At 32.7% G+C, this 17,433-nt stretch overlaps 2 protein-coding genes across 2 annotated transcripts; both read left to right on the forward strand.

The window, feature by feature from the left end:
* The first annotated feature begins 10,512 nt into the window (after positions 1 to 10,512).
* On the forward strand, positions 10,513 to 15,373 carry LOC134728249 (uncharacterized). Its single transcript, XM_063592790.1, has 3 exons — positions 10,513 to 11,476; positions 13,452 to 13,635; positions 15,129 to 15,373. Exon 1 carries the CDS (start codon positions 10,696 to 10,698, stop codon positions 11,443 to 11,445), a length of 750 nt encoding a protein of 249 aa, XP_063448860.1. The 5' UTR covers positions 10,513 to 10,695; the 3' UTR covers positions 11,446 to 11,476; positions 13,452 to 13,635; positions 15,129 to 15,373.
* LOC134727313 (uncharacterized) lies at positions 12,674 to 13,507 on the forward strand. The gene is made up of 2 exons (XM_063591690.1): positions 12,674 to 13,172; positions 13,452 to 13,507. The coding sequence occupies exons 1-2, from the start codon at positions 12,674 to 12,676 to the stop codon at positions 13,505 to 13,507; spliced, it is 555 nt and encodes a 184-aa protein (XP_063447760.1).
* Positions 15,374 to 17,433: the final 2,060 nt, after the last annotated feature.

Raw genomic sequence — 17,433 nt, forward strand, 5'->3', positions numbered from 1 at the left:
ACGGATAATTCCCAGCTACCATGAAGAAACATATACACGAATGATTATCCATGATAAGCATGATGCTAAAAATGATTGTTAAAAGTAGTACTTACACATATGTAGTAGCATTAAAAATTGAAGATAAGGTGTGGACAAATTATGAAAAGGTTTTTGAAGGAATATAGGCTTTTTATGGCTTCCTCTATATGTCATAGCAAATTCGTTTGGTCCTCATGTAGCTGCTCGTCTTTTCTGCCATGCATTTAATGGGTGTGACACTGTTTCGGCATTTCATGGTAAAGTAAAGAGGTCAACTTGGCACACAAAGAAGTATTGCCTGGTGTAACGAACTTTTTTAACCCCGCTTTTGTATTAAAACACAGACATTGGCAACATAGAAGCATTTGTTTGCATCATGTATTGCAACATCAACATTTGCTGTTAAGGAGGCACGATTTGAATCGTTTGCAAGGAAGCAGCGGCTTTATGATGCTATTCTGCCTACCAGAAGTTCTCAGCCGGATCACATCAAAAGAGAAGCATATCAAGTGAACATATTTGGGCTCATCCGTAGTTATGCATTCGACAGGTTATTGTACCAAGTCATGAACGGTCGAGTTGGAAAAAAGAAAACAAAACAATGACAGTTGGAAACCAAAATAGATTTCATTGGCTGCCGTTGCATCCGCGTGTCAGGTTTTTTTTTAAATGCACATGCAAGAAACCAAGCTGTGTGGGTAAATGCTACCGTTCCTGTATTCTTTGTACAGGTGTGTGTATTGGTCACTGTCAGATAGTTATAAGATAGTCAACCTGTATTTATGCATTTGAACCGGACAAAGAACGAGATATCTCTTGTTAAGTTGATATAAATGATAAAATTGTCATTTTCCACGTTGTTGCCGCCTTTTTGGAACCGGAAGTAACTTTTTCTTGATGTATGTATTGTTTTATCGCACTTTACGAATTTTAATTGAAGTTTTATCAAAACTAACAATAGATTATCCATATAAAACAGCTGTAAAAGGATTTACGAAATGTAGCAAATTGGATATGACGCCATTTTCAAATGGGCGGTGGCCCTTTTGAAAAAATGAAAAACTTTGATGGCCAGCAACCGATTTTTTTAATTATCATTTAGTCGACCTTTATACCAAATTTCATGCTTGTATCATCGACCCAGTGGAGAAAATAGTTCTGGGCCCATTAAAACGTTTAATCCCGCTGCAAATGTTTGCACCTGTCCTAAGTCAGGAATCTGATGTACAGTAGTTGTCGTTTGTTTATGTAATATATACGTGTTTCTCGTTTCTCGTTTTGTTTATATAGATTAGACCGTTGGTTTTCCCGTTTGAATGGTTTTACACTAGTAATTTTGGGGCCCTTTATAGCTTGTTGTTCGGTGTGAGCCAAGGCTCCGTGTTGAAGGCCGTACTTTAACCTATAATGGTTTAATTTTTAAATTGTTATTTGGATGGAGAGTTGTCTCATTGGCACTCACACCACATCTTCCTATATCTACTAAATGTACCAGGCTTGTCATTTAATACGCCAGACACGCAATTCGTCTACATACGACTCATCAGTGACGCTCATATCAAAATAGTTATGAAGCAAAACAAATAGAAAGTTGAATAGTATTGGGAACCTGAAATTCTAAAAAGGTGTTCAAAATACGACTAAGGTTTTCTTTATCTATGCCTGGAATAATAAAATCCTTAGTATTTTTTAACAATTCATTCTTTTTTAAATGAGTTGTTAAAATAGAATCATCTAATAATATGTCGTAAAATTTACTTATTCATCGACCAACAGTGTATGATTTAAGACAATAAACAAAACACTGTAAGAGGGATTGACGGTTAGAGTGATCGATATAAATCGTTGTTGTACATCTTATATCGAATTTAAGTTAAACTGCACTTGGAAGTGAGTATACAAGTATCATCATTTGGATCTACAATACAGTTTAATGCGCCAGGCATTCGATTGATGAGGTATGTTTAACGACCATTCTGTTAAAGAACAAATTCCTGGATATTTTGACAATACTGAGCTACCTCTTATTTAATATATTTTTCAAGAAATCTACCCGTAAATTTGTGTTTGATTATAGTCAATTGTGTAAAGATGTTAATATCAGTGAAAATACACCTACTTCATGTAATTGCAGTAATTCCGAATATATTGATGGACCAATTTCCCATGTTATAACAGGAGATCTTAACATCGTTCAAGAGAGAGTTAAAATCATTCCTCATTTAAGGACCTAAATATCGTCCCCCGTCAATTATTAATTGGAATGAGTGTCGTAATATCATCCACGACTCACTCCATACTTACTGTATGAAATGGATAAAATGGGAAAAAGCTGAAAAAAAATCTTTGGACTCTTTTTTTAATTCAGTAATGAATATAATTGATATACGTATTCGACATTTTAAAGAACATTTACTATTAACAATAACCACAATAAACCTATTTCTCGTATCAAACATAAACTAAAAGAACTAGCCAAGTAATTTGTCTTTGTCCCGGCCGATAAAGCTGCTAATAATATTAATATTGCTAGACGTAAATTTTACATTGAGGTTCTGAAAAAGGAAATCACCAATTCACCAACATTCCAACTGACTCCATTTTCAGAAAACGAAATCTGTAACAAACATAAACTTTAAGCCACCGCTTTACAAGCAGAGCCAAATACAATGAAAGTCCCAACTATGTATTGGCTTCCGAAACTACACAAAACCCCTTACAAATATAGATTTATTTCGTCTTCAAGCCATTGTTCAACTACTAAATTGTCTATTCTTCTTACCAGCACACTTGGTACAATTAAAAACCTTATAACAAATTTTTCAATTAAGGCCTTCGAAAATAGTGGAATAAATTACTTTTGGAGTGTCAAAAACTCGTTGGAAGTACTTGATAAATTGCATGCTTATATTGGTGATTTTGATTCTGTTCAAAGTTTTGATTTTCTACCCTGTATACCACTTTGACTCACATTATCATTAAGAAAAAATGCACACACCTAATTAAATGGGCATTCAATAAATCAGAATGTGAATATATATGTTCAAACTCTTTTAGGTCATTTTTTAAGTAGCAATAAACAAAAAAACTATGTTAATTGGACATGCTTTGATACTATATATGCCCTTGATTTTTCACTAGATAACATGTTTGTTCGCTTTGGGGATTACGTATATCGTCAGATTATAGGAATTCCAATTGGGAGTAACTGTGCACCACTTACTGCGGAACTCTTTTTGTTTTGTTATGAGTTACATTATGACAAAAATATGCAAAGACCCATCGAAACAATATCTGATAAACAAATTTAATAATACTTTTAGATATTTGGATGATATTTTGGCTCTCAAAAATGACGACTTCAGTATGTCTATTAATGAAATTTATCCTGCTGAACCTACTTTAAATTTGGCTATACTTTTTGGACCTTTTGGATTATAGCTCTTCACCTTTTATATAAGCTTTTGACTTCAAATATTTTGGCCACGAGCATCACTGAAGAGACATGTTTTGTCGAAAAGCGCTTCTTCTGCAACCAAATTGGCACCGTTGATTTTATTATATAAAGCTAATTCTAACAATGACCACTGCCCTTTCCTCGATCTTGATATCTATACCACTAACGAAAAGCTGAATACTAACATTTATGATAAAAGGGATGATTTTTCATTTCCTATCGTTAATTATCCGTTTTTAGATGGTGACTTTCCCTTGTCACCATCTTACGGTGTTTATATATCTCAACTTGTACGATTCGCTCGTATATGTAACAATGTTTTAAATTTTAACGAGAGAAATTTATGTATTACTGAAAAATTATTACACCAGGTTTTCGATATCACAAACTAGTCAAAACATTTACTTAATTTTATCATCGGTGTAAAGACATCATTCGTAAATATAGCTCAACATGCAGACTTCTTATACGTTCAGGTATTTCACATCCATTTTTTTATGGAAATATTCTTTATAAAGCACAAAGGTGTCAGTATCCACCTCAGAAACTTACAAAAGCTTTGAATAGACTTATTAAGAAGGGATATAATTACGATACTGTTGTCAAGTCATTAAAAATTGCATATTTTGGTGTTAATATTGAGTCACTGATAAGGTCTTTGCGTCGGAAATAAACTCATTTATTTTAAAAACAGTTGTTGGCATGACACGAACTATGTTCTTCTCATACATGTTATGATGGTGTGATACTAAACCCCTAACGGGAAGGATTGTGCCTGATGTGCATATGATGAAATCATAATCTTTCAGTCAGTTTAATTGAAGTCTGGAGCTGGCATGTCAGTTAACTGCTAGTAGTCTGTTGTTAATTATGTATTATTGTCATTTTGTTTATTTTCTTTCGTTACATCTTCTGACATCAAACTCGGACTTCTCTTGAACTGAATTTTAATGTGCGTATTGTTATGAGTTTACTTTTTTACATTGGTTAGAGGTATAGGGGGAGGGTTGAGATCTCACAAACATGTTTAACCCCGCCGCCTTTTTGCGCCTGTCCCAAGTCAGGAGCCTCTGGCCTTTGTTAGTCTTGTATTATTTTAATTTTAGTTTTTTGTGTACAATTTGGAAATTAGTATGGCGTGCATTATCACTGAACTAGTATATATTTGTTTAGGGGCCTGCTGAAGGACGCCTCCTGGTGCGGGAATTTCTCGCTACATTGAAGACCTGTTGGTGACCTTCTGCTGTTGTTTTTTTATTTGGTCGGGTTGTTGTCTCTTTGACACATTCCCCATTTCCATTCTCAATTTTATCATCATTTGGATCTATAATACAATTTAATGCGCCAGGCGTTCGATTGATGAGGTACAGTGTTTTGTCTGAAATGTGTATTCACAGTGAATTTTAGACATCGCAGTTTATTTGTCTTTGTATTTCAACAATTAGCAAGGACACTAACTGGCTCATTAGTTATACAAAAAATACTGACCAAATGAGCTTTTCTTGTGTCATTTGAGTTTTGAATCAAAATAGAAAAACATGTAACCGTTGTTATTGGTGACGAAGAAATACAATTTATCAAATGATATGTATCCTTCAAGGGTGTTAGCAAAGAAATGAAGGCTATATCTTATTCTGATTTGAGTTTTCACAACTGCTCAAATTTGCTCATTTACGACAATCAGATGTCGCTTTTTAACGCTTTTTATTTCAGGATGTCTCATCTATGACATTTTTTTTCAAATTTCGATAAACATGTTGATTATCAAAAACTATCTCTGGTTGAAGTCGTTCTATTTAAGAATGTAACAGTGGACAACTTCTGCAATGTCTTATGGCTGTCGCAGATGTTCTGTCTGATAAAGCTAAGGTTTAATATGCAATCTTGAATAAAACAAAATACATGTATGTCTTTATCCGACGGATTCGCCAACCAATCATTATCGTATAGTTGGAACTCTCACCCATCTTTTTTGTCCTAGTTTGGGAACCAACCTTTATACAATGACTGGATCAGCTCCTGCATGCACCGCCACAGTGTAACGCCAAAATCAAACACATTTTTTTTGGATTTAAGTCAGAAGCTTTGGGAGGGTACTTTATTACAATACTAATACCCGATAAATGAAAACCCTGATTTACTGGACGTAAATACACATACATCCCGATTTCGATCCCAATGACGATATACTTCGTTTCCGAAATCGGAAGTTAAAAAAAGTGGTCTGACCCCCACCCACCCCCCTTTTCTCCTTTATGTTTCTCCAGTTTTAAATGCTTAATTTTTTTGTCATTTCCACCAAATTAGTTACAATCATAAACATACTTTAAGTAATAAAAAACCACTTCTAAGTATGTTCAGTTTAAGTCATTTTTTTTCAATTTTGCAATCTCACTACTGTTATCTACTCTGTTTATTTCCTTTTTTTATCATTTGAAAAAGCTGATAACTACAACATAGGTTTAAATAAACTGAAAAAAATAGTTTTAAAGAAAATTTATCTAAATTATCAACATTTTAAGACTTTTTGTACATGTATATTCAGTTGGCATTAAGGATGAAGAAATTTTGGCAGAAAAAAATGTATTGTCATCAATGTCCGACGCGTGCTAGGGGTCAAAGGTCAAATGATTTTCTATAACCATGTACGTTAAATTTCTTCTGCCGTTGGGTACATTCAAATAATACATTGATATTAATTATGAAATACTCCTATAAAAATCTCACAGAGTCCCTATTGCAATGTTTTAAAGAATCCAAGATTCATCTGCCCAATTGTTGGGTTGTTAGTGTTAAATTCGTCAGTCAGTTTTTGGTATATCTTTTGAATATCATAATAGAAAGAGATGTAAATAGCAATAATATTCAGCAAAAATAGATCTGCAATAAGAATTTGTGTAGTGTGTGTTAATTATCTTGAATATCACACATGTTACAGATTGAGAATAAACCCTGACATTGTAGATAAACTGTAAACAGCAAACATATCAAGCAAAGAAAGTTCTACAATAGTTATCTAAAGTACCAGGGCCCAGTTTCACGAAGCTGTCTTAGGACGAAGACATGTCTTATGATGGTCTTACGACATATCTTAGTCCTAATTGGGTTTCACAAAGTTGGTCTTAAAGTTAGGACATCGCGAGAGGTGTCTTATCATGGTCTTAGGATAGTTATACGTTTATTTATATAAATAACACCCATTTTTTATATTAATTTATATTTTATGAAAAATATCTTATTATCCTCTAATTATCTATGCTCCTGATTCTACTTATAACGTTAGATCGACGGATTATCCTGATTTGTCAACAATCAAAATTTGATGTATTGATATCAAGATTGCACGATTTTATCCCTTAACCTTTTATAACCAATTAAGTCGAAATTGAATTCAACTCACTTGTACCAAAAATATGTCATCATTTTATATTTTTTTCTTTTTCTTAATTTTGCATTAAAAAATTCATATTTATATTGATGTATTGTTTAAAGATAATATATATAAAATCTTTTTATTGTTTTTATTTATCTTGCAAATTATGTCATTATATTAATCAATACGTTTAGAATAATTTATGGTAAGACATACTGCATTTACATGATTTGTTCCCCCGTAAATCACATTTATATTTAAAAATGTAAAGAACTTGCGACAGGTTTATGATGTCTTAGCTAAGATCATCCTAAGACAGCTTCGAGACGAGGTCTGAGATATGTCCTAGGATAGTCATAAGAGGATCATAAGACATGTCCTAAGATATATCGTATGACATATCTTATGATAGCTTCGTGAAACCGGCCCCAGGATTATAATTTTGTACGCCTGACCAATTGGTAATAGACATCTTGTCGTGTTTTTAGATTATTTTCTGCTATGTATTTGTCATTTTTGTTTATTTAAGGTCGTAAAGGTCGATGGAAGGGCAATTTCTTATCCATAGACTTTATCTTATTATTTTTTTTAAGAAAAACTTCGCTAACTTAATATGATGTTCGACATAAGAAAATTTTAAAAACAGTGCGTTTTAAAAGAATAACAAATATTTAAAAATGTCTACGTTTCATTTTGTCCTCAGCATTGTTTGCTATAGAGATTGGGGTGTGATACACGGAAAAGTGTAATCCCGATATTTCGGATCTGAATACCGAAAAACCAAAAAAAAATAAAGCTTAAAAGTATAGAAAAAATAATCAATAATTTCCGAGTCCCAAAAAGGGAAAATCAGTAATTTACACAAAAGTATAGATCTAATCGACTTCCCGACAATATTTATTCGTGAGTTTACTTTATGTAATTGTCAAAATTACTCCACCCCTTGTCCTATTATATAAGTATGTTCATATCGTTTGCATTCAACGTAGAAGTATCCTTATATTTCTTAAATGTTAGAGAGCATCTATTAGTCATTGTTCTGTCTTCATCAATTAGCAAAATGTGCGTTGTACATTACACCACAGACTTTCTTTATTCAAAGAATGTGTTCGAAAGTAATAATCAATATCAGTTTACTATGAAAAAGATGGTTTATAATAGTGTGTCTTTCCAATTTCAACTTATACATTTGGTAAGCATGCACATTTGAAATATTTAAGCTTGTAAGTTAGAAACGAAAAAACAGGGGGAATTATCTTTATCTTTTTGCACCGAAGAATATCCGAAGAAAACGGTACTTTTTTTTCTATACGTATCACATTTTGGTTTATAAAAGACACCATTAGTTTTTACTAAAAAAATAAACATTTTAATTGATGAGCATGGTACTAAATATCGCAAGCTGAAATTTGTATAATCCTTATGCACCGATTTTTGTTTTCCTTTTTCGAAGAAGATGCATTTTTTTAAGATTAAATTTTTGACTAAATGTCTTTTAAAATGCATTGCTTGTTTTGAAATTGAATGAAATATTTTAAGTAGTTTATTTGGATGTTTTAATAACAATTATTCATAATTTTATGGATATTTTTTAATCCATGTAGAGTGTATAAAAATGACTTTCAAAGTACGGTTTCAATTCAATCAATTTAAGAAAGAAGGACAAACGTTTATTTGTGTCCAATGTATAACGTTTATTGAAAAGCAGTGATGCTCAAACACATCGAATGACATTGTCATGGCTGAACCAGATTTCATCACATTTTTCTCTATACTTGCATGGTTATTTATTTTCTCATCTGGATACATTAAGCATATGGACTCAAATACAAAGCATAGATTCTACATAATATAAACAAGTTACCTATTTATAATATTTGTCATTTAGGCCAAATGACATTAGCTTCTTGGTTCATTGACCTTACCTCATTAAATCCCCATGGTTAAAAAAGAAAAGATTTAATACCGCAAAAGTGTTAAAGGATGAAATCAAAGACAACTCGCTAATATCAAAACAGATTTTGGCAAGGCATAACCAATATAGTATTGCATATTCATCCGTCAAAAAAAAAATATAAAGGTTGGAATAGCATACTATGCTTTCCTACTTATCGCTTTGTTATCAGCAATTTACTCCGAAATTTTCAGTAACTGTAAAACTTCATACTCTAGGGATGAGATTGAATACAACGTATCATATCATGACTTCTCTAGCCTTTTCACAGGTATCCATCTAAATTTCATTTAGCCTATACTAGATTTGGCCTCATATCAAATTTGTTTCGTTGTAGGTCAGTACGAAGTAATGTGGTCAGAGAAAATGCAGAAGATCGTACCAGAACAGGAGAAACGAGTGGAATTCAGGAAATTGGTTTATATGAATGTATAAATTTTACAGACAGATCTTCTGACCACACTTACGACCCCTTAATCTGAAGAATTAAATTGCCGGTTGATAGACAGCAACTAGCAAACTGAAAACAAAAAAATCTTAAGCAGAAATTGGAAAAAGAGCACAATTCCTGAAAATTGTTGGTATGAAAGTACACATGTTGTGTCGAGACAACCTGACCATACATGTACTTACAACCCTATTGAATCAGCAGAATACTACACCATGACAAATGTATCTATAACCTCTAAAAATTATATCATGATAACATGGATAATAAACATTTTTTTGTGGAAGGACAACTTAAAACAAAAAGTGTACCTTTTTGATTCACAAGTAAAAAAGTAAATATGTGATATTTGGGATTAAACAGATTTTTAAACTTAAGATTTTTCAAAAATATGCCCTTATCACATATATCATTTAATTACATGTATCGATATTTGATATCCAGATGCAGTTAAACAAGTTGTAAATACGTGAATTATTTCCATTAAATCTAAATTGTATTCTTATTACGTATACTTTATTACTTAATTTTGCTCTGCATTAAACCATAAATTGGATTCAAACATTCACCAAGTGAGCTTATACATATGTTTCACTGTTTGATTCATTGTAATTTTGATGAAGCTTTACGACCATGGCATTGCTTTGGAAACAGCAGAGCGCAATTGTGTTAAGTTTTCAAATAGTTTCTACTTTGACAAAACTGCCAGTTATTTTGATGTTTCATAGTCATGATTTTGTTGGGGTCGGTAGTCTTTTCTTTAAGAAATAACTACAAACAATTATGTGCATTGACCATTTATGCCGTCTACTACGATCAAATAACTAGACCGATTTTGTACTGCGATTGTACAATCCAAGATGGCGGTACACCATCAATCTACCTTAATTGGTATAATTCTGAAAACTAGTAAATAGCAGTCAATCCATACTCTTGACATTTAAGTCTGATAAATAGTCCTTTTTTTGTTTATTTTCATTTCGAAATACCGAAAAAAGTTATAGTTTATTTTGTTTTCTTTTCAGACTTTGAGCACACAAATACCATGATATTGTATACACAATTATACATATTTTAACATGTTTGTTGTTTTGTAAATTTTTAATGTGCTTTATGTCGTTCTAATCACTTCAGCTGATTTCAATTTACTTAATATATAGCTTGTCCGGTTATGCTGTTGAACAACTGTCAAAGTTTATGTAGAGTTAGCTCACAAACATGTTAGAAACGCCATATTGATATATTTATGTACGTGGCGGAAGAATTTTATCGTATGATAATTCTATTAATATAACAATAGAATTGTAACAGGTTTTATAAACCCGAGTGTATTTAAATACGGTGGACTCGAATTGAAATTATCGATAAGGGCGTTGACCATTCGCATGTACACACGTAGTTTTTGTTAGTTAAACCTGTATTGCCGTAGACTTACGTTGACAATGTCCGATATGGAGGAGGAAATCTTGGATTTACCGAGTGAGCAAGGTACGTCTACTAGAAATTCGCATGAAATGTCTAATGCAGACTTATTTTCACTTCTCAAGACGTATATGGATACTAGACTGTCAGGTATTGAAACATCTTTCACAGATACCACGCATACTTTGGAGAAAAAGGTTAAAAAGGCTGAAAATTCGTTCAAGTTCAAGGGGCATCAGGTTCAGTACGAGCTGAACGTAGATTTACAGGATTTGGTACAGAGGGCGTTGGATTATTTAGGGAGAAATAAGTCGGATAAAGCGGTAACTATTCTGAATGAGGCTCTTAACACGCTAAAGAAAAGAAACAAGCTCATAAGAATTGCTGACAAGTCGGAGGGAGGGTGGAAGACCGTACAAGAATATTTGTCCGATGATTTAGCCAGCGACTCAGAGGATGAAAAGAAGATAAGGGCAGCTGATACCCGGGCGGTGAAAAAGTTAAAGGCCGTTAAATCTGCAGACAAGAAGCAGAACGTTCGAAAAAGACCAGCTGAAGCATCCGGTTCTACATCGCAGACAGCGCATAACGCAATTCCAGTTTCTGTCAGCATGCCGCCCTTTCGCGGGAGCAGACCTGGTTACGGAAATCAGGTCAAAAGGTCCAGGGAAGGAGATATGTGTTTCAGGTGTGGATTATTTGGACATTGGGCATCCGATTGCAAAAAAGACACCAAGACTGGATTTGGAGCTCCCAGAGGAAATACATAAGGATTTCAGCGCTCATACGGACACTTTACAGGTACAAGATGTTTATGAAACTTATTTTGAATATGAAAAGGGTGGTTCAGATATTTTTGTTAAAGACAGGCTTAAAAATTCTGTAAACTTTTGGAAAAGTATTAACGCTTCTAGTTTTATTGTTGATATTATTGAAAATGGTTACAAAATACCTTTGTTAAAAGAGCCTGAAAATATGTATTCTAAAAATAATAAATCTGCGTTAGAGCATTCAGATTTTGTTTCAAGTGCAATTAAAGAGCTTGTGTCGGGCGGTTTAGTAAAACGTGTATCAATTATGCCACACGTTGTTAACCCTTTAACTGTTTCAGTTAACGGTAAAGGTAAACACAGATTGATTTTAGATTTAAGACATGTAAATAAACAAGTGATTGTAAACAAAGTCAAATTCGAAGATTGGAAAACTTTAGCACAATATGTTACTTTGAATTGTTACGGATATGTCTTTGATTTAAAGTCGGGATATCACCACTTAAACATTTTTGAACAACATCAAAAGTATTTAGGGTTTTCGTGGGAAGGAGAATTTTATGTTTTTACTGTGTTGCCATTTGGTTTAAGTTCAAGCGGGTATATATTTACTAAAACTGTGAGACAATTGGTAAAGCACTGGCGTAAATCTAGCATAAAGGTAGCCGTTTATTTAGACGACGGTTTTGGGGTCGAAGTTAGTTATGAACTATGTGAAAAGCACGCTCGAAGAATCAAAGCAGACTTGATTGCTTCTGGTTTTGTGCCAAACAAAGACAAGTGTGTATGGTTACCTGCACAGAACGTTGAGTGGTTAGGTTTTTCATGGAATTTAATTTCTTGCAAATTGCAAATTCCTCAAAGAAAAATAGATGATATATTGAATTTGGTAGCTTTTATACTAAATTCTAGTTACAGGGTAAAGGTACGACAGTTGGCCAAAATATGTGGTAAGTTAATTGCTTTAACACCAGCAGTAGGTAATGTTACCCAGATAATGACGAGAAACATTTTTTCAGTCATTAATATAAGAGACTATTGGGATCAATATGTAAACATCGGCAAGTATCCCGATTGTATCAATGAGCTTATTTTCTGGAGAGATAATTTGCCTTTATTAAAGGCGGTTGACCTGGTAAAGAACATTTCAAATTTTCATGTTTTCACAGATGCTAGCGATACGGGTGCTGCTGGTTTCATACAAAATTCAACAAACATTTTGCACAAAATGTGGTTAGAAACTGAGCGAGGTAGGAGTTCTACTTGGCGAGAAGTAAAAGCAATTCAGTTATGTGTCAGTGCCTTTTCAAAACTCTTACAAAATAGTATCGTGACTTTTCACACAGATAACAAGAATGCCGTTAGCATCATAAATAAAGGTAGTAAAGTACAAGAATTACAACAGTTGTCCTTAGAAATTTATAGGTGTTGTTTACTTGAAAACATTACATTATACATTATCTGGTTACCCAGAAAAGAGAACGAGCAGGCTGATTTTTTAAGTCGGATTATAGATATTGATGACTGGGGTATTTCCCCAGAGTACTTTCAATTTTTAGACGACCTCTGGGGTCCTCATACCTTTGATAGGTTTGCTAATATGGACAATTACAAAGTAGATAAATTTAGTTCGTTGTACTGGAACCCTGGTTCCTCGGCAGTAGACGCTTTCTCGTGCCACTGGGCACAAGAAAACAATCTATTAGTACCACCTGTGTCTTTAGTTTGTAAGTGCATAAACCACTTGGTTAAATGCAAAGCAGAGGGAACACTGATAGTTCCGAGTTGGCCGTCGTCTTCTTACTGGCCATTAATTTTTGACGAAAACACAAAATACAGATCTTACGTGTTAGATGTGCTCGAATTTAACGAGGTAGACAGAATTTTAGTTTCTGGAAACAATTTAAATTCTATTTTTGCGAACGGAAAATTCAAAGGTAGAATTTTAGCTGTTCGATTGAAAGCTACTGATTGATATTTGTGAAAACTTTTATTATTTTTTGCAGATTTTACTGACTGGAGGTTCTCTATTCAAAGATGTTGGCTTACAGAAGCTGATTGATGTATATATTGTGTCACTTGACGATATTTTTGGGACCACATGGTCTGTAGATACCACTGGGTATAGTTATGGTCACTGGACCTGTTTTTTCTGTTTGTTGTAAGCTGAGCAGTTACGCATATTTCAAGGTAAATATTTATTTAATTTATAATTATTTTACAGAAAATATTTTCAACGGGATTTTGGAAAAATGACACACAAGTAAAGCACACAGAACTTAAGATTTTGTTCAGAAAGATGAAGAATTCAGTTATTGACTCAAAAGCCAGAAATACAACTGTTAAATATGCATACAGTTTTAAGCGTTTTGTAGTGTGGTCTGAAAAGTATACAGAAATCAAGTCTGTCCTTCCTGCCGACGAAATCTATGTCAGTTTATATCTTCAATATTTAATGCAAAGTGCTAAACATTACAGTACTATAGAAGCTGCATGTTACGCTATAAAGTGGGCTCACAGTTTAGCTGGGTTTGAAGACCCATGTGCCTCGGATATAGTTAAATGTATTGTTGAGGCATCTAAAAGAAAGCTTAATAGGCCTATTCAGAAAAAAGAACCGATGAATGCAAACATCATGCTCAGTCTTTTTAAGAAATTTGGCGGTACTAATAGTTCGTTAAAAAATCTTAGATTATTAGCTATGTGTTTTCTGGCTTATTCAGGATTTTTAAGGTACAGTGAATTATGCCAGATTAGAGCTAAGAACATTACATTCGCAAACGATCATATTGACATATATATTGAGAGTAGCAAAACAGATTGTTATAGAAAAGGGAAAAAACGTTTTGATAGCTAAACTTGATCAAGCTCACTGTCCTGTTAAAATTTTAAGTGATTATTTAGATAAAGCTAAAATAGACAGGTCCTCAGATGATTTTGTGTTCAGAGCTTTATCGTATTGTAAAAGTACAAACAACTGTAAGCTGAGAAAAAAGAATATACAACTATCTTATACTAGGACTAGAGAGATTTTAAAAGGGGCTCTGTCGGATTTAGGTTTAAACGCAAGAATTTTTGGTACACATAGTTTTAGGGCAGGCGGTTGCTCAGCCGCTAGTAACTCTGGTGTATCGGATAGATTATTAAAGATTCACGGAAGGTGGAAATCTGATATTGCGAAAGACAGTTACATAAGCGACAATTTGAAAAAACGCTTATTAGTTTCAAAATCTTTAGGTTTATAAGATTTATTACTGCAATTTCTTTCTTTGTACAATCGAGAATGGTCATCGTGCCTGACAAGTTCTAAAACTAGTGTTTTAGTTATTTATATATGAATGAGATAAGAAAAAGATGGGGCCGAGGTATATAGAAATTATAGAGTCTAGTACATAAATAATTTATGTTCGTTTGAACGAAGAGAATTTAGAAAATAAATATATTTATGTACGTGGCGGAAGAATTTTATCGTATGATAATTCTATTAATATAACAATAGAATTGTAACAGGTTTTATAAACCCGAGTGTATTTAAATACGGTGGACTCGAATTGAAATTATCGATAAGGGCGTTGACCATTCGCATGTACACACGTAGTTTTTGTTAGTTAAACTTAAGCACATATATATTCGAAAACAGTATTAAATGTACTTTTTGTAACATTTTTGTTTGTTTTTTGTAGATTGTTGAGACAACCTTTTTAAATTTATTTAAACAGAGGACGTATATATATTCTGTGATGTGGACTGTATTTGCAAAATTACAAACATTTGTAATTTGTTGCTCATTTGATATACATGTATTGTAATTATTTGGTATAACATAAAAGAGAATGGTCATCGTGCCTGACAAGTTCTAAAACTAGTGTTTTAGTTATTTATATATGAATGAGATAAGAAAAAGATGGGGCCGAGGTATATAGAAATTATAGAGTCTAGTACATAAATAATTTATGTTCGTTTGAACGAAGAGAATTTAGAAAATAATATTATTTATGTATCTGTCCCAATTCCAGAGGCTGTATATATTAAGTGATTGACTTTTGTTTCTATCAATCTTATTTGTTTCCCGTTAATTTTATAATACATACATCAGAAATTAACTTTTTCTTTTGATTTTTCTTTACATTTGTCATGTGATGGCTTTTTATAACTTGTATAGCTTGTTATGCGGTTTGAAATTTACATGCATATAACATAAAAATGTACATGTCTCTTCAACATTATTCTGTTGGATTGTTTATGATTCATTGTTCCTTTTAATCCCACTACATCAAGTTAACCCCCAATAAAAACGAAATATACCGATAAATGCAGCATTGTACTTGCCCTTTTCATGTCCGTCTCTAGATATAAAGTTGCGCATTGGTGTTTTTGAAATTTTAACTTATTATCATGATTATAAGTCCCTCTTTATTATACAATGTATATACTTAACTTTGTAAATAACTGTTCATTTTATTGTCATGGTATACATAGCTTTAAACTAAATGTATACCCAATAAGAGCTAAATCTGACAATTAACCTGTCTTTAGTAATGTTTGAAAAAAGGGTTTGCAACGAGGTGTAAATGAATAGAATTATGCATTAAAAACCATTAAGTAAACATGATTAATGTCCATCCAAACACCTAACCAATATCAAATATATGGTATTTTTTTTTATAAATTTCCTGCTTACAAAAGTTTGATTTTTTCGAAATACTATGGATGTTCTAATCCCATCCATAAATTACCATAGCGGTAATTGGCACAACTTTTTGGAAGTATGAGTCGTCAATGTTCTTCAACTTTTTACAATTCAATTCAATTCAATATTTTATTTAGGTCTCATCTCTCAATAATATATAATACAACATTACATTAAATGTAAAAATATATAAATATAAAAAGAGAGCCATTCTGTACAGAATTACAAGGGACTATAACATTAAAAATTATATAAAGAATGCATCTATTATAAAACATATTGACATTAACATTATTTACAGTATAAAACATGTCTACGTCTATTTAAAATAAGATTACAGGCTTTGGCACAGCTACGAATCATATTATTATGTGTAAATAAAAACACTAATTTCTGTTTATCATCATAAGACATAAAATCACTATTAAAATGTGTTGCTTCATCAAATAATGTTTTTCTAAAATCATCATACAAAGGACACGATAAAATAACATGGGCTTCATCTTCTAAAACATTCGTACAATTATCACATACTCGATCTTTTAAAATTATTTTTTCAAATCTCCCCGTTTCTATTCTTAGTGGTGCTACACCACATCGAAATTTGGCAAAAGAACTCCTTTGCGAAAATGGCATTGGAATTTTACAATAAGTTTCCGTTTCAAAACTGTTCTTAAAAAAATTATATGTGCGAAGTTTGTTACCACCTTTACCAGATAAAGCTTTCTCTGATTGTAAATTGCCTTGCCACTGTTCGACATATTTACTAAACATTTTAGACATAACAGTATTGACAACTGAGGTACTATCAACATAATCTGTAATGATACACAAATGTTCTGCATTATACTCAGAAAACGTTTACCTTACATAAAAATTTCTGCCCATATGAAAATTTTTCTGTTTAAACGCTCAGAACTCATATTGTTCAAACGGCACCATAGTCGAATTAAGCATTGCCATTGTTTTTGAAAGATAGGTATCCACCCCATATCCCCTGCAACTGCAGCATTTGGAGTATATTTACCCACTCCAAGAAAAAATCTGCAAGCTCTATTATGGATGGCATTTATAAAAGAAAATTTTTTGCAACCCCAAATACCAGCACCATATTCAACAATTGGAAGCACCAAACTCTCATATAATTTTGAAAAGACATTATGAGTAACACCACTTAAAATTTTGCACTTGGCTATAACAAGGCCAAGTGCTCTATTTGCATAAGCTGCAACAGCTTTAGCAGTTACATTATAATCTAAAAATTCACTTAAAACTAAACCCAAATATGTATAAGTAGA

This window comes from Mytilus trossulus, chromosome 8 (assembly GCF_036588685.1).
Source record: "Mytilus trossulus isolate FHL-02 chromosome 8, PNRI_Mtr1.1.1.hap1, whole genome shotgun sequence".
Taxonomy (NCBI): domain Eukaryota; kingdom Metazoa; phylum Mollusca; class Bivalvia; order Mytilida; family Mytilidae; genus Mytilus; species Mytilus trossulus.

Coding starts and splice junctions, on each gene's coding strand:
- LOC134727313 (XM_063591690.1), top strand. CDS start 12,674: ATGTGGTTAGAAACTGAGCGAGGTAGGAGTTCTACTTGGCGAGAAGTA. Junction 13,173..13,451: donor ACCACCTGTGTCTTTAGTTT/GTAAGTGCATAA, acceptor TATTTTTTGCAG/ATTTTACTGACTGGAGGTTC.
- LOC134728249 (XM_063592790.1), top strand. CDS start 10,696: ATGTCCGATATGGAGGAGGAAATCTTGGATTTACCGAGTGAGCAAGGT.